Here is a 20,875-nt window from a genome sequence, read left to right on the forward strand (position 1 = left end):
CACTGGGGGAGCTCCTGAGCTGCCTGCCTTCGTCATGCAGGAACGCAGCGTGCTCGGCCCTTTTCGGAGACCATTCGGAAGACGACGCAGGGCTCGCCCGAGCGCTGCGACCCGAAGGAGCTTCGGTCCCAGCGGCGAGGTTTCGCGAGAAGACACTCGATCATTTCCGGAGGGTGGGCGACGCAGGCGCGGGGTGGGCGGGGCGAAGCGGTTTCCGCCGAGGATGACGCAAGGCGCGTTCGCCTCGCCCACCCGGGCGCTCGGTTTTTTCCGGAAGGTTCCAGTTGGTGTCCAACCGGGCTCGGCGTGGGGCTGGGAGATGACGCAAGGATGGGCCGCGGCGTGTCCAAGGCTCGGCAATTTCCGGAGTGTTTCGGAAGGAGCCGCTGGTTGTTGTTGTTGTTGTTGTTGGTGGTGGCGGGCGGACGGACGGACGGAGGGCCGGCTGCGTGTGTCCCGCCGGTGGTGGGGACAGGGAGAGTGACCGGGCCCCTCTCCCCCACAGGGGGACGCCATGTCGGGTCCAGGTCAGAAAACCGAGAGCCGCGCCATCCCCACTCCCACCCGCCGGGTGATGGTCACCGACTCGGGCCAGTTACCACCCGATTACAGCACCACCCCCGGGGGCACCCTGTTCAGCACCACCCCAGGAGGTAAGGCCCGGGAGGTGGGGGGGCGGCGGAGGGGGGGGGGGCGGAGTCTACCACACCCCCCACACCACCCACACCACCCCCTCGCCCCCACCACCGCCACACCCCCCACCCCACCCCCACACCACCCCCCCGCCACACCCCACACCCCCATCCCACCCCACACGCCCCCACCCACAATCCCCACCCCCACACCCCCCACACCACCCCCCCCTGCCACACCCCACACCCCCATCCCACCCCCCACACCCCCACCACCGCCACACCCCACACCACCGCCACACCCCAAACCCCCACCACCGCCACACCCCACACGCCCCCACCCACAATCCCCACCCCCACACCTCACCACCCCACCCCCTGCGCTTCCCCCACCCCACCCCCCCGTGCTTCTCCCACCCCCCCGCGCTTCTCCCACCCCCCCGTGCTTCTCCCACCCCCCCGTGCTTCTCCCACCCCCCCGCGCTTCTCCCACCCGCCCGCGCTTCTCCCACCCGCCCGCGCTTCTCCCACCCGCCCGCGCTTCTCCCACCCCCCCGCGCTTCTCCCACCCCCCCGCGCTTCATCCCCCCACCCCGCGCTTCATCCCCCCACCCCGCGCTTCATCCCCCCCACCCCGCGCTTCATCCCCCCCACCCCGCGCTTCATCCCCCCCACCCCGCGCTTCATCCCCCCCACCCCGCGCTTCATCCCCCCCACCCCGCGCTTCATCCCCCCCACCCCGCGCTTCATCCCCCCCACCCCGCGCTTCATCCCCCCCACCCCGCGCTTCATCCCCCCCACCCCGCGCTTCATCCCCCCCACCCCGCGCTTCATCCCCCCCACCCCGCGCTTCATCCCCCCCACCCCGCGCTTCATCCCCCCCACCCCGCGCTTCATCCCCCCCACCCCGCGCTTCATCCCCCCCACCCCGCGCTTCATCCCCCCCACCCCGCGCTTCACCCCCCCCACCCCGCGCTTCACCCCCCCCACCCCGCGCTTCATCCCCCCCACCCCGCGCTTCACCCCCCCCACCCCGCGCTTCACCCCCCCCACCCCGCGCTTCACCCCCCCCACCCCGCGCTTCACCCCCCCACCCCGCGCTTCACCCCCCCCACCCCGCGCTTCACCCCCCCCACCCCGCGCTTCACCCCCCCCACCCCGCGCTTCATCCCCCCCACCCCGCGCTTCAGCCCCTCCCCCCGCGCTTCATCCACGCCATGCTTCACCCCCCCAACACTTCATTACACTCCGCCTTCATGCCCACTTCACCCCACATATCCCCCCGAGACCCTTACGCTCACCCACAACACACTTCAACCCCCAACACTTTACCCCCCCACTTCACGTCTTCATCCCCACGTATCCCCCCTGAATGCGTTAACCTTACCCCACCACACACACACCCTCATCATCGCCCCCCACACTAACCCCTCATTGCCCCCCCTCCCCCAATCTCTGACTTTGCATGTTGTATTGTTGAGCTGGCTGGTATTTGACTCCACCAAAGCTGCTTTCATAACCCACTTTGGAACTCATGAGTTTTTTAGTTTGTCTGCCCTCTCTGCACTCAGTGAAAATGATCCTTCAGGCAAGCCTGTGATCAATCTGAGGCCAGTTGTTTGTCATGTTAGGTTTGTGAATTGAAACATTCACCTTTTCAACAATGACCATTTTATTTTCATTTTCATGCTTTGAAGTGAATAGGGGAAACTGTTGACCATAAGGAGCAGATTATGCCATTTGGCCCATCGGGTCTGCTCCACCAATTAATCATGACTAATATGTTTCTCAACCCCATTCTCCGGTCTTCTCCCTGTAACCCTTGCCCAATTAAGAATCTCTGCTAATAGAAACATCTTCTCCATGTCCACTCTAACCAGATCTTCTGTTTTTGGTAAGTTTCTTGCCTCACTCCTGCCTTTTATGTGTCTTAAAAAAACTTTTGCAATCTTCTTTTATATTATGAGCTAGTTTACACACGTTTCATCTGCTGCTGTCTTGTTGCTTGTTTAGTTGCTCTCTGCTGGTTTTTAAAGGCTTCCCAATCCTCTGGCTCCCCACCAGTCTTCACTGTATTATATGCTTTTGCTTGATGTTTTCCTTGATTCCCCTTGTCAGCCATGTTTGCTTCTTTGTGAGTTTCTTCTTCCTTGGGATGAATTTGTCTCCAATTACCCACAGGAAGTCCTGCTCCACTGTCTGCACTGCTAGGCTCCTCAACAAACTTCCAAACTCCAAAAACCCTCGTTCTTTGGGAGCTTGACCCCACATGTTTTTTTCGCCTGCTTTTAATAAAAACCAAAGCGAGCTACATTCCTGGGCACAGAGCAGACAGCTCATCTCCAAGTTTATCACACTTCAAAAAAAATTGCCAGAACAGGTCCCTAAGCTACCTAATCAAGTGGGCGGCACAGTGGTTAGCACTGTTGCCTCACAGCGCCAGAGACCCGGGTTCATTTCCTGCCTCAGGCGACTGACTGTGTGGAGTTTGCACGTTCTCCCCGTGTCTGCGTGGGTTTCCTCTGGGTGCTCCGGTTTCCTCCCATAGTCCAAAGATGTGCAGGTCAGGTGAATTGGCCATGCTAAATTGCCTGTAGTGTTAGGTAAGGGGTAAATGTAGGGATAGGGGTATGGGTGGGTTGCGCTTCGGCGGGTCGGTGTGGACTTGTTGTGCTGAAGGGCCTGTTTCCATACTGTAATGTAATCTAAAAAAAGTAATCTAATCTAAAAGTCTGCCTCTTCAAACCTCACCAAATCCAGAATTGCTTGTTCCACTCGTGGGCTCTATCACAAGCTCTCCAAAACTCCATCTCATAGACATTCTACAAATTCCTTTTCTTAAGAGCTGCTACCATCCTGATTTTCCCAGTCTACCTGTATATTTAAGTCCCCCATGATTATTGTGATAATGCCTTAAAGTTGCTTATTCTATCTCCTGATTTATTTTCATCACCACGTTTTGACTACACAACTGCCTGTATACACCACCTATCAGGGTTGTTTTACCTTAGCAGTTCCTCACCTATACCCACACAGATTCTACACCTTCCGACTCTGTATTACTTCTTGCTATTGATTTAATTCCATTGCTTCCGAACATGGCAGTCCCACCCCATCTGCCTGTCCTTTTGCTGGGATGTGTATCCTTCGATAGTTCGTTCCCAGGTCTGATCCCCTTGCAGCTACATCTCTGATACCAACAACATTGTACCCACCAATTTCAATTCGCACCATAAGCTCATTTCCCTTGGTTTGTGTGCTGCGTGCTTTCAAGTACAACACCCTCAGACCTGCATTGACTGCCCCCCTTCTCAGATGTGTCCCCTCATCTGCTGTGCCTGAGGTTAGATTCCTGACCGTCCCATACTCTGTCGTATTACTTGTTCTGGATACTTTTAATAACTTCTCCCTCCTTTTGAGTATTTTTCATAATTTTACATGTAAATGAAGCCCTATGCGCAGCCCGCGTTAGGCAATTCCCCAGGACTCTGATCCCAGTCATTCAGGTTGAGCCCATCCCATCAGAACAGCTCCCTCCTTCCCTATACTGGTGTCAATATCTAGTCAATTTGAGCCTGTTTCTCCCCTCTGAATCTGAGCTGCGCATATCCCTCTTGAATTTGTTGACCCCGTGCTGGTTGCCCATGGCTCAGATAGTAATCTAGAGATTATTGCCTTTTTGGTTCTGTTTTTTAATTCAGATTTAGCTGCTCATAGTCCCTTCGCAGTACTGCTTTGCTCTTTCTACTTGTATCATTGGTGCCACAACAACTGAATCTTTCCCCTCCCACTCCAAGTTCCTCTGTGGCCCAGATGAGAAATTCCCACTCTACCTGCACGTTGAAGTCCTCCCATGATTATTGTAGCATGTACATCTTACTTGGAAGTGCATCGTAAAATAGGTCTGAGTCAGCAGTTTCAGCAAGGAGAGGGCAAATCTGTTAGAATTCTTTGAGGAGGTAATGAGCAAGTCAGACAAAGGAGAGCCAGTGATCTCTGAAATACTTGAACGGAAGCACCAGACAGTCTTCAGGATTCTCAATCCTGGCCACAGAGAACCGTGTCTATTCCCTTGACTAAACTGTCTTTGATCACAATTACACCTCTCTTCCCTCACCACCATCACCACCGGACCCCAATCCGAAAGGCTCCCTGAAGTAGTGCGCTATGATCAATTGCTTGTCCTCTCTCCACAGCCCCCAATCTCATCCACCTCTGGAGCAAGAGCCTCAAACCTGCTGGGAGAAAGTGAGGACTGCAGATGTTGGAGATCAGAGTGGAGAGTGTGGTGCTGGAAAAGCACGGCAGGTCAGGCAGAATCCAAGGATCAGGAAAATCAACGTTTCAGGCAAAAGCCCGTCATCAGGTCTCGGGGCAGGAAGCCTCCAGAGTGGAGAGATAAATGGGTGGGGCTGGGGAGAATGTAGCAAGGAGTACAACAAATGTTGATTTTCCTGATCCTCGGATGCTGTCTGACCTGCTGTGCTTTTCCAGCACCACTCTGATCTTAACTCAGGACTGCAGATGCTGGAAACCACACTTTTGCCTACAGTTTTGAAGGAGGCTACTTGACCCAGTGTGTTTGCACTGGCTCTCTCCAAATGAACATTGTCACTTGGTACCATTGTCCCAACTTGATATCCTGTACGTTATTTCTGTTAAAATCATCATTTCATGCCCTCTTGAATGCTTCATTTGAGATTGGCTCCACCACTGCTTCTCAGCAGTGCATTCCAGACCCAAACCACGACTGCACACCATCCTCCAACTGAGGTTGATCTGACATCATGTACAGGTTCAGCATAACCTCTCTGCTCTATGTTGAAACTTTATTGCTGGAACAGCACAGCAGGTCAGGCAGCATCCAGGGAACAGGAGATTCGACGTTTCGGGCACAGGCCCTTCTTCCTGAAGAAGGGCCTGTGCCCGAAACGTCGAATCTCCTGTTCCCTGGATGCTGCCTGACCTGCTGTGCTGTTCCAGCAATAAAGTTTCAACTTTGATCTCCAGCATCTGCAGACCTCACTTTCTCCTCTCTGCTCTATGCCCCAGTTCATGAATCCAACAATGCTGTGTGCTTTATTAACCACACTTCATCAGCCCTGCCATGTTTAATGGCTAATGCACATAATTAATTAGGCCTCTCTGCTCCTACACGTCTTTTAGAAACTTACTTTTATTGCATGTGGTCTTTCTTTGTTCTTTGTATTGATTAAGCCCAATCAGTGCCGAGGTTTCTGCTAGTATGTGAAAACTTCACTTTTCTTTACTTGTAGTTTAGTCACTGTAGTCATGTTGGAATCGTGTCACCTGATACGTGCACATGTCAGGGACTGGGTTACCTGCTTTGATTATGCTCAGTGAGTGACACATATTAATCAGGTCACTGAGGAGAACTTCCCCTGCTCCAATGAAATATTTTCCAGCCATTTAACAGGACAGATGGGGCAGCAGTTTAATATCTCATCCGAAAAGTGACACCTCTGACAGTGCAGCACTCCTTACAACAGGCACGAGTCCTTGAAACCCTCGACTTTCTAACTCTTGAGATGACAGCACAGCCAGGCACCCTCTTGCTCAACCAATCCATACGCTTGGCTAGTTCAACATGTGGTGTCTGTGTATTGAAAATAAATGGCAAAGATGTGGGCCAGTGTTGCTGTTGGATATTTGTGCTTTGAGTCTGTTCCCCTCAGTTACTTTAAAAGAAGATTCTCAGGAATTCTGAAGAACACGAGGTCGAGATCAGAGGTTGTGCTTCTAATTTTGGAATCAAACGTGTGTTGCATTGAGATTGATGTTCTCTTCTTGCTGCTGTCGTCTTTTCCTTCCTCTCTGTTTAGTGAACAGTACCTGAGCATGATAAGATCTGTATTCGGTGGTAGCATAAGAATGTTGCAAGACAAGGCATGGCTGCAGCTCTTCCTCCACTCAGTTGCACAATAACTTGAAGAAACATTTTCCTGTATCATTTTTCTCCAGAGTTTGTGAGTCAGAAGAATGTTGCCTCACATTGAAATGGGCTGTGACTTGGTTTGGACATCACTGCAGTGAGATTTTCCTTGGATTGGAGAGCTGGGCCTGGCGTGGAATGTGGAGATACTGGGAATTTGAAGCACTGGAAGCAGATTTTTGGTATTTGGTTTCAAAAGGGAATTGGGTGTATATCCCAAGCAAAAATTTGCAGGGTCTGGGAAATAACAGGAGAGTGTGACACACTAGATATGCGATGCTGGTTCTTTCAAAGTGCTTTGTGTCATGTGACTTCCTCTTCTGTGTCCTTACACGGATGTGGGTGTCACTACTTAAGTCTGCATTTATTGCTGATCCTTATTTGCACTTGGCAACTTGGTGGTGAAAGGCCATCTTGAGCTGTGGCAGTCTATACCAGTAGGACACAATGTTTTGGGGAAGGAGTTTCAATTTTGATCGACGGCAAGTGAGGAGCTACTGCATGTGTTGGTTAAGGGTCAATCATACTGCTTTGTATCTGGAGTCACATGTAGCTAGACCTTGTGAAGATGGTAGAGTTCCTTCCTTAAAAGATATCAGTGAACTACATGGGTTTATGACCATTAACAGTGGTCGCCTAATCGGCGTTTGGTTTGCAATTTGTTCCAGAGTTTTGGTTTTGATTTCAAGTTTCGCCATCTGCCATGGTAGAATATGAACGCATGCTGCTACAGCATTATCCTGTGATTCTGGGTTACTAGTCATAACACAACCATAAACCACTACATGACCCCCACAAACACCACCTCCCCTCATTTAAAAGGACAGGCCTGTCAATCCATCATAGAACTGCAATTCAATCTTGACAAGTGTTTTGCATATACACTGTTCCAACATTGTTTCGAGGGTTCTGTTATTGATGGTGTCCAATGCCTTTGTGACGTCCATGAAAATGAAGTAACAGAAGTCCATGTTCTATATGAGTCATTTTTCCTGGATTTGTGTCATCACGACCACAATGCTGCAACCTGGGTGAAGACTGCACTGGGCCTTGGTTAGATTGATCTCCAACTCAAAAATGTCCCATCAGAATGCTTCAAGCTCAGCTATGAACATAGGGGAGAGCTCCATCATTGCCACTCTGCTACCTATGCTTTTGTAGGGAGCATCAATCACGTTGTTATGAAAGTTGTTCATCATCATTTCTGCATTCCACCTTCGGGAAGTGACTATCAAGGAAAACCTGTATCTTATCAGGGCGCACCACTTTAAATATTTCTGCAGGGTTTGATTCCACTGTCTCCTCAGCCTTGCCTGAATTCATCTGCTTAATAACTTTGTTGATTTAATCAACAGATGCATGCAAAGCACCCTTTCTGATCATGGTCACTGAGAAATCTGGTTGAGGGCTATCAGGTTGATAGTATGAGCGGTATGGTGGCTCAGTGGTCAGCACTGCTGCCTCACAGCTCCAGCGACCCAGCTTTGATTCCAGCCACGGGTGACTGTCTACGTGGAGTTTGCACATTCTCTCTGTCTCTGCATGGATTTCCTACAGGTGCTCTGGTTTCCTGCTACAATCCAGAGATGTGTAGGTGAGGTGAATTGGTCGTGTTAAATTGTCCACAGTGTTCAGGGATGTGTAGGTTGGGTGCATTAGGAGGGGAATGGGTCTGGGTGGGTTACTCTTCGGTGTGGACTTGGGCTGAAGGGTCTGTTTCCACACTCTATGGAATCTGTGATCTTCTATGATCTATAAAGTATGAACTTTGTTCTTCAGGCTGCTGGAGTGTTTTGCCTTGAGTCTGTCATATCTGCCCCAGTTTGGATTCAGGACAACCTATCACTCGAGGAATGTTCTGGAAGTTAAGAAATTTGAGTTGTAGATTTCTACATGTTGCTCTAACTCTGTCGCTTTCTTTTAGATTAGATTCCCTACAGTATGGAAACAGGCCCTTCGACCCAATATGTCCACACCAACCTTCAGAAGAGCAACCCACCCAGGCCCATTCCCCTACCTTATATTTACCCCTGACTAATGCACCTAACACTATGGGCAACTTAGCATAGCCACTTCACCTGGCTTGCACATCTTTGGATTGTGGCAGGAACCAGAGCACCCAGAGGAAACCCACGCAAACACAGGAGAATGTGCAAATGCCACTGGTCTGTCAACTGTCAACATTTAGATTTGTGCCAATAACTGCTCATGGTCATTTCCATTTTTCGTTTCTCATTTCGGCAAGCACATATCAGCACAGGACTTGAAGTGCTTCTAAAGTAGTGAAACCATTGTGCAGAAGTACACGCTTGGCTGCAGAAGCTTGGATTTAAAGGCGTGACATTGGCATCTTTTCTGGCTTTGCCATGTTCTGGATTGCTGCACGAGCTAGTGAGTCAAACGTTTCGCCTCTTCTATGCAGTCTGCTGGAACAGTCTACCCATCATGGTGGTGGGTAAGTGCCTAACTCAGCGAGTAACCCTCACCTGGTTAATGTCATCAGTCAAAGCTGTTGCACATGGTGTGGCAGTTCCTGCATCCAGGTGCCTCCTTGTCAGCACGTGAAGCAGTCAGGATGAGGTGGGGACAGAAGTGAGTAAGTTATTCAAATTACAAGAAGTCTCCTTGTTACAGAAACCACCCCCCTAAAAAACCGAAATCACTTGGAGGAAAATGCGACCATCCAAGCCGATTGCAGCATTGAAAGGATGGGAAAAGTATGGGCAGAAATTGGGCATTCCATTCCATTTCCCTTAGTGTTTTTCCCATTTCTCTGAGCAGGAGCTACTGGAGATTGGGGTGAGGGTGAGGAACAAACCGCAGTCTGTATTGGAACTGATGACTCAGGTTTCTGAATTCGTCACCTGAGCACGGTGATATTAATGCACTGTGTGGGCAAGTTAGTGAGAAAATAGGAAACCTGACCCAATCTTCACACAGTTCCTCACCATTTGTTCCATATTGAGGTTTGACTGCTTCGCCATTGGACAATTATCTGTCTTCCATTAGGCTGACTCTGATGACAGGGCGAGCTGACAGGTGAAGAAGAAGGTCTAATCTCCTCATATCTTTCATCACCTTTCAGAGCCCTTTATAGTCTGTTAAGGAAGTGTCATAGTGATCCAGTGAAATTTTACAACCATTCTTCTGCTGCTTACTCTCTTATGTTATCTCCTTTGCCTTTAACTGTGTCTGTTATTGCCTGTGGAGTCAGTTGTACATTCTCATCCCTTTCTGATCATAAAAGGGAAACAGGGAAATATCTGCTGAGTGCAGCGCTCACTGAGGGACAGAGGCGAAGGAGCTCCTGGTAAGCCCGGTGTGGTTTGCTTTGTCAAGTCTCTTTCCCTCCCACCACAGGGTGTAGGGGCAGAATGAAGCCATTCAGCCCATCAAGTCTGCTCCATCATTCAGTGAGATCATGCCTGATCTGATTATCCTCTACTCCACTACCTTGCCTTTTCCTCATAACCCTTGTTCCTTTCCTGATGAAAAATCTGTCTGCTTAATGACTCAGCTTCAACATCCCTCTTTGGTAAAGAAATTCATCTCTCTTTTAAATATGTGACTTATTATGCTGGGATGATTCATTCTGGTCTGAAACTCTCCCACAAGTGGCAACAACTTTGCTGCATCTACCCTGCCTGTTCTCCAAAGAATTTGGTATATTTCAGTAAAGTCACCTCTCATTCTTCTGAATTCAAAAGAACACAGGCCCAATCTGCACACCTTTCTTCATGTCTCCACTCTCAAGATCTGTCTCATAACCCTGTTAACCACCAGTAATCAGAAATCTCTCAATCTCTACTCTGAACATCGTGTGTCGGATGAGTTGAAGAGTGACAATTGCAGAGAGAGCGAGCACAAACAAGTCAAGCCGAATGATCTCCTCTGTGCTGTAGCTGTTTTTCTTTGGAATCCATTCTGTCTTGAGGAAAACATTTATAACCCTCATAAGGTAATTTCCTTTCCTGATGATTTGGAGATGCTGATGATGGACTGGGGTGGACAAAGTTAAAAATCTCACAACACCAGGTTATAGTCCAACAGGTTTAATTGGAAGCACTAGCTTTCGGAGCGACACTCCTTCATCAGGTGATAGTGGAGGGATCAATCCTAATACACAGAATTTATAGCAAAAATTTGCAGTGTGATGTAACTGAAATTATACATTGAAAAATTGATTGTCTGTTAAGCCTTTCATCTATTAGAACACAGTGATAGTTTCACTTCTTTCATGTGTAAATCACAAAACCCTTTTTTTAAAAAGTTGCATTCTCTGGTTAGCTGTTAACAATGGTGATAGCTAGACAATATGTTGAAAGTGTTGGCCCCCTGTGTTCTCTGTCTATGCCATGATGTTTAGATTGATTCTAATGTAAAAAGTGAGATAATGGAGTTTTACATGAATTCATGCAGTTTTTGAGCTCAGAGTTCTACATGAATGCATGCAGTTTTCCTTTCCTGATGTTTGCTTCTCCATGAGGTCAGTGAGCAAGTGAACCATGCGGATTGGCAGTGGTGTTTCTCAGCTTCAGACTGGAGAGCTTGCATTGGTCTCAGGAAAGGGAGGATTGGGACTGAGTTTTCTTCCGTTTGTAATCTGGCATCTGGAGTTTTGCAAGACTCCTGGCCCTTAGCCCTGAGACTCTGGTCACCAGCAGCTGTTCATATCACATTGGCATACATTTTGCATGTTGACTTCAGTCCAGCTGGTTGTAATGTAACTATGAAACATGTAGCCAATGAACTGCCCTTCAGTAAAGTCCAGAATCTGTTCTTTCATGATTGAGAGTTGGTACTTGGACGAATACTCAGTTACTGCCTGATTTATGCAGTGAGGTCATATTCCAGGAAGCAGTGAATAATGAAGGAGAAACAGACCAGAAAGTTAGGGGGAAGGTGATGGTTAATTTTCCTTGTTCATCTTCCCTGGATTGTCATAATCCAAGATGATTTTTGAATGGTCTCTAGCCAGGATCACCATGTGTCACTCTCGGAATTGGAGGAGCGAAGACCCATCCTTTTGATTCAGCTTTTGGACTTGTTCAGAAATGCCCTATTTCTCTGCTCAAAAAATGACAACAAAGGTATAACCTGAAGAATAATTGAGACGGTGATCTTGTGTCCTGAGCTGACTGCAATAAATAATGTCACCCAAAATCGCCAAATGGTGAAGCAGAAAATCAATCATTGTCTCACTATTTTGAACACATTCACCAAGAATGCAGTTGTTAAGGTGCTGATCAAGATGTACTTCACTGAATAAAGTCATCAGCTGTGACAACTCACTCCATTCATATGCTCTGTCAAATAGTTGATCAGCTTAGCCTTTGTGTTGGGCGGGTTCAGTCTTGTTACCATTTGAGACATTCCTCCGCCTCAAACAGCTAAATCCACACAACAGCTTTGAACAGGAATTATCCAGCGTAGCAGTGATGGTGTCTCAAGGTTTGGACCAGGAGGCCCAGGTTCAAGTCCCACTTGTTCTATAGGTGCGTGATAACAACAAACCAACAGGTTGATTGTAGAATATGTGCGTCCAGAACGTCTGCCACATGTCGCTTATGAATAGCTGTGTTCACACTGATGCTTGACATTCAGACTTGACCTAGCAACAGCGGGTCAAAAATGCCAGCATCATCCTGATAACATAAGAACTTTATTTGAGACAAGGCTGTAATTTACTGGTTACTGTACGAATCCACACAAAGCTGAAAAGATGTCTCCTCCAAAGGAAATAGATGTTGGGTTCACTGAACGCGTGATACAGACATTAGGTTAATAAAACATAGAAATGCCATATTCTAATGCGATATCTTCGTAGGAGAATAAATTGCAAGGCTCAATAATAAGAGAAGATAGCTAACACTTATTTCTCCTAAAGAGTCACAAACTTCATCCTCTACTTTGTGCACATATAAACTTTGAAAGGAAAACAGGACTGTCCATCAAACATTAAAGAAACGTAACCTTGGTTCCTGAAAGTGAAACGTCATTAGGTTAAGAATGAATCTGAAGTGGAGATGATAGAATCCAATCATTTATGTTAAGACATTTAGAATGAATTTCTAGTGTTGCATAATTAGAATGTGGCATGAAAGATAGTAATTGGGTCAAGAACAAGCCATCTATAATCTTTATCACATACTTAGCGAAATTTCTTTCTTCTTATAATTAGAATAACCCTTCCATTTCCAAGAAACAATTTATCATTGAAACCCTAGCATTGAGCTGCAGTCAAGTTTGTCAATATGTTTGTTTAAAATACTTTATTCAGTAAGATTATTAGACTTGGAATGTAGCATTCCATTATCAGTCTATGGTTGTACCTGGCTGAATTACTATTATACTGGATAGTGAGTTGTCATCACAAGGATTCCAGAACAGAAGTTTTTAGATGTGTCCGATCTTTGGCAGGAATTTGACATTGCGAAAGGAGTTGAAAATGTCGTGCTACCTCATCTCGTCTTTAGAAAAATGCAGCTTGCTGTTTTGGTTTACGAGAAATGTCACTGAAGTTAATTTCTCATATCCATCCCAAATATTTTAGCCCTTGTTCCTTCACAGTCGGTAAAGGCAGGACTCAAAGACTGCCATTGGCACTTGTTGTGCTCCTTAAATCCTCCAACCTCTGAGAGTTGGCCTCGAGTTTATATTCAGCTGCATGTGGGCAAACCAGGTAACCATTCCATCCCCCATGAGTCACCAGTGAAAGGGTGTCAACAAACACCCACCAGCCACTGGCACAGAATTACCCCAACGCCTTATTCCTAACCCCATAAAGGCAAAAATCCTGACCCTCATCTCAAGGCATGTTTTAAAACAAAAAGTAAATGCTAGTCACTTTTCTTTATTAGAGATGTATTTAAAATCAGTCAGCTGTTAGCTGAGGTGGATTGTGAATGTCTTAGAACTGAGTACCAGTGAAGAAGCTAAATTTGTTTCATAAAGTTTATTTTGACAAATAAACATATCAGGCAAAAGATCTTATTGTCATGCAAACATTCCTTCCATTTCCAGGAAACAATTCATTGTTGAAAAGCTAGGGTTATGCCACAGTCAGGTTTGTCAATATATTTGGTTAAAATACTATATTCAGTAAGACTGTCAGACTTGGAATGAAGCATTCCATTATCAGTCAATGGTTTTACTTAGCTGACTTACTGTTGTACTGCATTGTGAGTTGTCATCACACGGATTCCCACAACAGAGGTTTTTAGATGTGTATGATCTTTGTCAGCAATTTCACATTGTTGCAAAAGGAGTAGACAATGTAATGCTTCCTCATCTTGTCTTTAGAAGAATTCGACAAATATTGTTGCTTAACCCTTTGCCTCTTTGGTTACCACTGCACCCAGCACTGTTTTCAACTGGGTATATCTTCTCCCAGCCTTTGCTTCCCTGTGAAATTTCAGAGTTGTCTTCAGATAAAGTGCAGTCTTGGATGGAGGCTGAGCAGCTGAAGGTCAGGTGAAAGTTCATTCTTCACCGGTGGATGCGTGACCCGAAGGACGTCCAACAAACTGTTCTGATTTCAAATTTCCTGCATCCGCACTACTTTCCTTTGCCAACGAGCAATTGACATCACCCTGTTATTTAGTCCAATCATGTTGCAAGGCAAATGCCACAGGGAGTGGCAGAAGAAATTGTACCTTGACGCAAACAATCCTTGACTTTGCCCATCCATTTTTAAAAATCCTTTCAAGGGGATGTGTGGATCACTGGCTAGACCAGCATTTATTGCCAATTTCTAATTGGTCTGTTTTACACAAATTAAAAACAATCTGTTTTCTGTGCAATTTTGTGAAGCTCTGCATGTTAGGAGACAATGCATAATTACCAAAAAACACAATGTCATGCCAAATGCGTTGTGCTAAAGATGGGACACAGCGTTGTCTGCACAGAAGTTTGATCAATAATTGGCACATGATTCTTGCATAACCCATTCTCTGCAAATTATATGTCCTCTTTCATCAGGCTTCTTCCAAATGCTGTTGGTCTCACAATCATCCCTTTGCAACCCCATTGTGTTCTGTCTACAAGTGGACACGAATGTGTGAATTACGACAGATGAGGGATAAATGTGACCAAAACCTTCACCTGTACAGTCCTGGTAACAGAAGAAAAGGAGATAACTGCTAACTTGACAGTGAAGCCTTTTGAGATTCTCACAATCAGAGGATGCTACATTCCTTGTTGGGAGAAATAGTTCTGTTTTGCCAGATGTGATCATGTTTTGTCTTGGAATATTATCTAGAAATGGATAATATTTCTGGTAACCTTGAGTTCATGCTTGTTTGTTCAAGATTAGTTTGAATGAGTGCCCAGTTTTCCACTAACTCTTGGCTCACATAGCAAACATTCAATGAGCTTTATTGTTAACAAGGACAGAGATCATTGGGCAGAGGGCACAAATATACCACAGATGACTTTAGTCAATCAAAGTTCGGTCCAGGCCATTGATGTTTGTTTTCATTTGGAAACACTCAGTCAATACTCTGTAATGTCATCGACTTCAGAATCTTGGAAAAGAGGTTTGGTTATTTTCTGATGTTTGCATTGGTTTTCATGATTCCCTATCCCCTCCTGTCATCTATGCCCCATCACAATGAAGTAGTCTTTCTCCATGGCCACCATATGGAATAACAGCCAGAACACAATCAAAACATTCAGACGAAAGATAAAGTCGAACCCCTGATCAGTACTGTGCTGGTGCTGTTCATGCACAGACACTCACTATTCACCTTCCTGATGAAAAGACTCTGTGTTCACAAGAAGATCCTTGCACACTTTGCAGAACATACCTTTTGGTAGTATGATTATGCTCAGTCCTACAGCCTAAAATATTGGTCAATCACACTAATTATGGGCTGTCTTTGAGTCCAGTTTTCACACTGTATCACTGGCCTCTATGATGCAACATAAAATTGTCATGCTGCAAAAAGATGCTTGCAATTGGCAGTATTTTACTTTCCACTGAGAGCACAGCCAAACGCTGATAACCTTGATTAAGGCTTGGAATTGAAGCAGCTAAATTATGAGAGAGAGAGAGATTGTGCGCTTGTCTGTGTAAAACTTCTGAAGTAACTTAGCTGGAGGCAGTGAGAGCTGGACTGCACTCAGGCCTGAGCTGCTCAGTGGCAAGTGTCATTTGCACCACATTGCCAGATAATTATGAACAGGAGAGAGCCTGACCATTCTTTTATTCCTTTCAAATCCCGCGCCATTAGCATTCAGGGGTCACTATTTACAGGAAACTTAACTTAATTGACCAAATAGATTCTGTGGCTGCAAGATCAGGTCGAAAACAGGACAGTCTTGAGGTATTTAGCTATCCTTTTGACTCTTCAAAGCCTGCCCACCATTTACAAGGTACAAGTCAGGAGGAGTGCCCAAAGGAGTGCAGCTCTGGAAGTACTCCAGAAGATTGGCAGGATAAAGCAGCCTGTTTGGTGCTCCATACCCCACTGTAAAGTTTCAGTCCCTCCACCACTGACACTCAGCAGTGGTGAATGCCATGCACAAGGTAGACTGCAGACATTCACCAAGGTCTCAGCTGGCACCTTCCAAACCCATGACCCTTGCCATCTGGAAGGACAATGGCAGCAGGTGCGTGGGTGTGCACCGTCGCTTGCAAATTTCCTTTCTGACCTGCAACTGTATCACTGTTCCTTCAGCGTCATTCGGTCAAAACTCTGGGGATTAGTCCCTAATTGTATCAAGGATGCCTACATAATATGGACTGCAGCAGTTCAATAGGTCATGTTACCATCTTTTTAATCCCGGACGAGAAATAAATGCTGGTCTTGCCAGCGATTTCCACATCCCATGAGTGAATTTTGTAGTTTCTGCTCCTGAAAACATTGGTTAAGGCTGAGAGGCCTGATGTATCTGTCACACCTGTCTTGGTGAAACCCTTGTAATTCAGACTTCATGCCAGTGGGTTAGTTGCAATCAGGATGCCTAAGTCAGTTTTGTAAGTCTGAGTTGTGCAATCATTGTCATCGAGTTGTACAGCATGGAAACAAACCCTTCATTCCAAATCATCCATGCTGACCCGACAATCTGACCCATATCCCTCTCAACCTTTCCTGTTCATGTACCCATCCAGACACCTTTTAAATGTAATAGTCCTCTTCCTATGACATCTGATTCCAGACATGCGCCACCCTCCGTGTGAAAAGGTTTGCCCTCGCATCCTTTTTAAATCTTTCCCCTCTCACCTTCAACCTACGCCCTCTGGTTGTAGACTCCACAACCCTCGGAAAAAGATCTTGGCTGCTCCCCCTCTCCATGCCCCTGATGATTTTATAAACCTCAATAAGATTGCTGCTCCGCGTCCCTGGGGCTCCAGGGAAAAAAGCCCCTGCCTCTACTTGTACAGTTGGCCAGGCTTGCCTCACTGATTGCTGACAAAAGGTTGGTTTCATCTCATTTCCCTCATCTGTTTGTGTGCTTTTGCTGAAACTGGCAGGAAAATGAACATAAGCGTTCAAGGCAGGAGAAGTCCATTTGGTTGCATGCCTACTCTACCATTCAATAATATGACGGCTGGTCTGATTTGTTGTCTCAACTTCGCAGTTTCACCTACCTATTAGGCACCGCCCCCCCCAAGAAAAGTCAGGCGAGAATCTTCTCTCCGTGTCTGCGCGGGTTTCCTCCGGGTGCTCCGGTTTCCTCCCACATTCCAAAGATGTGCAGGTCAGGTGATTTGGCCATGCTAAATTGCCCATAGTGTTAGGTGCATTCGTCGGAGGGAAACGGGTCTGGGTGGTTACTCTTCAGAGGGTTGGTGTGGACTAGTTGGGCCTGTTTCTGCACTGTAGGGAATCTAATCTAATCTAAAAAAAATCTACCTCCATTTTAAAAATATTTAGGAACCCCACCTTCACTGAATTCTGGGCAAGTGTTCCAAAGATTGCAACAGTCTGGGAAAAATTAAATATCCTCCTCCCCCTGATTTTTATATTGATTCCCCCAGTTCTTTTCTTTCCCATGACATGTGTCAGGCTCTCACCATCTTCCTTGTCCAAGCCCTCTCAAGGTCTTGTATGTCCCATAAAGATTTTGATTTGATTTAGATTTATTGTCACCTGTAAATAAAAAAAAATACAGTGAAAAGTGTATTTTCACATGTTGTCCGCAAGAATATCTTTTGTTCTGGTGTAGGGGAGGGTTAATTGAGAAAGAATCCAGAAACGAAACCAAGCCAGAGTAGACAGAATTGAGCCCAAAACAAGAAAGACCTTGAAGTGCTAATGAGAAGTAGCATTTGAAGTAACGGGCCTTGGATTGTTACAAAGATTTTTTTTTAATATGCATGGTTTCAAATGACCTGATAAATATTCAGTCTTGTCAGAAATTTATAGTTGGAAATCACTTCACTCTCCAATCCCAGTGATGATGACAGTTCAGGCCAGAATCCTGCCTGGATTATTCTGCTTTCTTGCAAACAAAAGAAAACTTGAGCAGTTGTGTCATCCCTTGGTGCAGCACAACCTGACGAGTCTGTAATGCCTGCACAATTGGGACAAATATTATTTGTTCTGACAGCTGCGTTGCTGTTCTGTTGCAGGTACCCGCATTATTTATGACCGTAAATTCCTTATGGAATGCCGCAACTCTCCAGTTGCCAAGACTCCTCCACGTGATCTTCCAAACATTCCGGGTGTCACAAGTCCAAATGCAACAGAGAAGGTGAAACCAGCGACAAACCATGTGAACAGTCACGAGGAGAAGGCAGCTGGTGGTAAGTTACAGGAGCCAGCGTGTTGGGGAGAATTTCAGTGGAGGTCACATTGCAGAGTCCAAATGTGTTAGTGTAATCCACTTAACACCAGCGCTGTTATTGTGGGTTCAGGCCATCCAAACTTAAGGTGTCACTTTGTGCTGTCTTGTTGGTGGTTGACTGTCTCTTTATTCATGGACAAGTCTGATTAGGGTCTAGACATTTTCTGTTACGGGCAGGTTCTTGATTCATCAGATCTTTGGGCATGTGAAGGTGTGGTGTCCCATAAAGTAATGGCATCCAGAATGTCGAGGTTGCTTCCTTCACTTGGCTACTATTACATTGCTCTCCCAGGTCATTAAGACGTTGTGATACACTTGGTGTCACCATTATAAAATCTTTGGTAGCTAGCTCCTCATTGCCCTGAAAGTCAGTGGTGCCACACATGAAGGGAAGTTTCACCATGTCTTTGTGGTGATGGTTTTGTCCTTGTCCTTGTTTGGAATCCTGGTCATGTAAAATTCAGGCAAACAGAACCTGGTGGCCAAGACTCTACTTTTCCCCTCAGTACACAGAGGATTCCAACAGCTGAGTGCCAGCAGCTTCCAAAACAGAAGTCATTGATTCGGCATGCCAGTCAATCTGGGTGAAACCTCAGCGGGACTTTGGAGCAGCTGCACAATTTAAAAGGAACTTAGCTGGAAAGGGGAGACGCTTTGCATCCCTTCCGTACCAGTCTGCTGTCCATTGTACCTGATTTGACAGGAGTGTTGTCTGAATGTTTCATGATGTGGCTTCAGTAAGGACATTCAGCTTTAGATGATGTTCCTCCTGTTGAATGCTGTGAATTGCTGGTGCAATTTCTTCAGTACTCAGGTGTCACTGCCACACAGTCCAGGTTTCTCTGCAGTGCAGAAGAGTTGGGGCACCACATGGACCTCTCATGTTAATGGGCTAACAAAGGAGGAAAGTCAGTGTGGCTTATAATCCCAATGCCCGTATGGTCAAGCGACTGTGTTTCCTTATTTCTAAATAAATGCTCTGCCTGTTTTGTTCAAAGTTAAAAATCACACAACTCCAGGATACTGATTGAGGATGATCAGCCATGATCATAATGAATGGTGGTGCTGGATCGAAGGGCAGAATGGCCTTCTCCTGCGTCTGTTGTCTATAGTCCAACAAGTTTATTTGGAAGTACAGGCTTTCACAGCTACCTGATGAAGGAGCAATGTTCCGAAAGCTTGTATTTCCGAACATAACCTGGCGTTGTGGGATTTTTAATTTTGTCCACCCCAGCCCAACACTGGTTCCTCCACATTAAGTTTTGTCGAGGCAAGTTTAAAGTGAGGAACGAGTTGTTGGAAGTGATTCCCTCTCAAAAGTGAATCTTGCCTGAATGATTGGGTTGGGAGGTGGGGACAAATGCAGGGCCAGGCAACAACCACCACCAAATTGTTGCTTGAACCTTTTGAGTCATTAGAAGTTCTAAACAGTTTTTGTATTCTGCCTTATCAGGTGATGATGCCCAGTTTGAGATGGACATTTAAGGCGCACCACATGCTTTCCTTCAGAATGAGGAAGTTTGACCCTGGATCCTCTTCAGTTGAGCTTATTGGTCAGCCCAGGTATTTCTCCAAGTCACCAGCTCTACTTCAAAATAAAAAAAAAAATGCAAGGTTCTCCTGCCACCGATGGATCTGGCTACAGACAATAACCTGTTCTGCAAATACTGTGAAAAGTATTGAGTGCCATGTGAGATACATGGGAGAATATCCACTGATCTCACTGGCGACAGCCATTGTAAAGCTGGGGCACCTCTCAGGTTCTTGATCTCTTTAACCTGCCTTGAAAAATTGTACGCCTTTAATAAATCAAGGTGAAAGGTAATCCCTTTCAAGATGTAATTTTTGGAGGGAAGACAGAGCAAAAGAGAGAACCAACAAAATAAAGTGAAATTCAATCATTTTACGTTGTTGTGTCTTGCCTCAAACAAGTTACAACTTTGTTAGAATGTTTATCAAGTCTACCAATGTAGTTTATTGCAACATATGTCTACAAAGTGTTTCACAGCAATGTTTGAATGTACAGCATGCTCGTGTATTTGGTCCCATGATCAATTCCTGTTCCATTGAATTGACTGTGACAGCCATAATGCAAAGCCCAAGGGACTTTTCCATGCTGTAAAAACACAAAGGCCTATTATATAGCCACAAAAGATGCTTATGAAACTTTGAATGTAAATCCACAGTCCAGTATAAATACTTAATCGGGTGAGGCATGTTTGTCTTAATCTGTCAGAGGAAGTCCCAATGGGAAGGACCTTATCTCTCAGCAGTCAACCACATCATGGTATTCTGGTCTGCATGGGTTATTTTTCTCATTTCCTTTCATTTGTTTTTCCTTCAGAAGCTTGTACTTGCAGCTCACCAAAACAGGGTGTTACTGGTCTTTGTTAAATCTGATGGAAGAAAAAAATTCTTGATGAATTGTAAGAACTCACTTTTTGAGGACGTCCAATTTTGAGTCAACAACCTCACCATGGAAAGGTTCTTCAGGCTA

General features: G+C 46.1%; 1 protein-coding gene and 1 long non-coding RNA gene across 2 annotated transcripts in view; both read left to right on the forward strand.

The window, feature by feature from the left end:
* The window catches only part of LOC148135688 (uncharacterized), a 246,480-nt gene that overhangs the window by 222,355 nt on the left and 3,250 nt on the right, over positions 1 to 20,875 (forward strand). The gene's annotated exons all lie outside the window — the stretch shown is intronic.
* On the forward strand, positions 381 to 20,281 carry LOC122543030 (eukaryotic translation initiation factor 4E-binding protein 1-like). Its single transcript, XM_043681219.2, has 3 exons — positions 381 to 653; positions 18,164 to 18,337; positions 19,832 to 20,281. Exons 1-3 carry the CDS (start codon positions 515 to 517, stop codon positions 19,861 to 19,863), a joined length of 345 nt encoding a protein of 114 aa, XP_043537154.1. The 5' UTR covers positions 381 to 514; the 3' UTR covers positions 19,864 to 20,281.

Source organism: Chiloscyllium plagiosum, unplaced genomic scaffold (genome assembly GCF_037043375.1).
Source record: "Chiloscyllium plagiosum isolate Xiang-an unplaced genomic scaffold, Cpla_swu_hap1 HiC_scaffold_48, whole genome shotgun sequence".
In the NCBI taxonomy this organism is placed as follows: Eukaryota; Metazoa; Chordata; class Chondrichthyes; order Orectolobiformes; family Hemiscylliidae; genus Chiloscyllium; species Chiloscyllium plagiosum.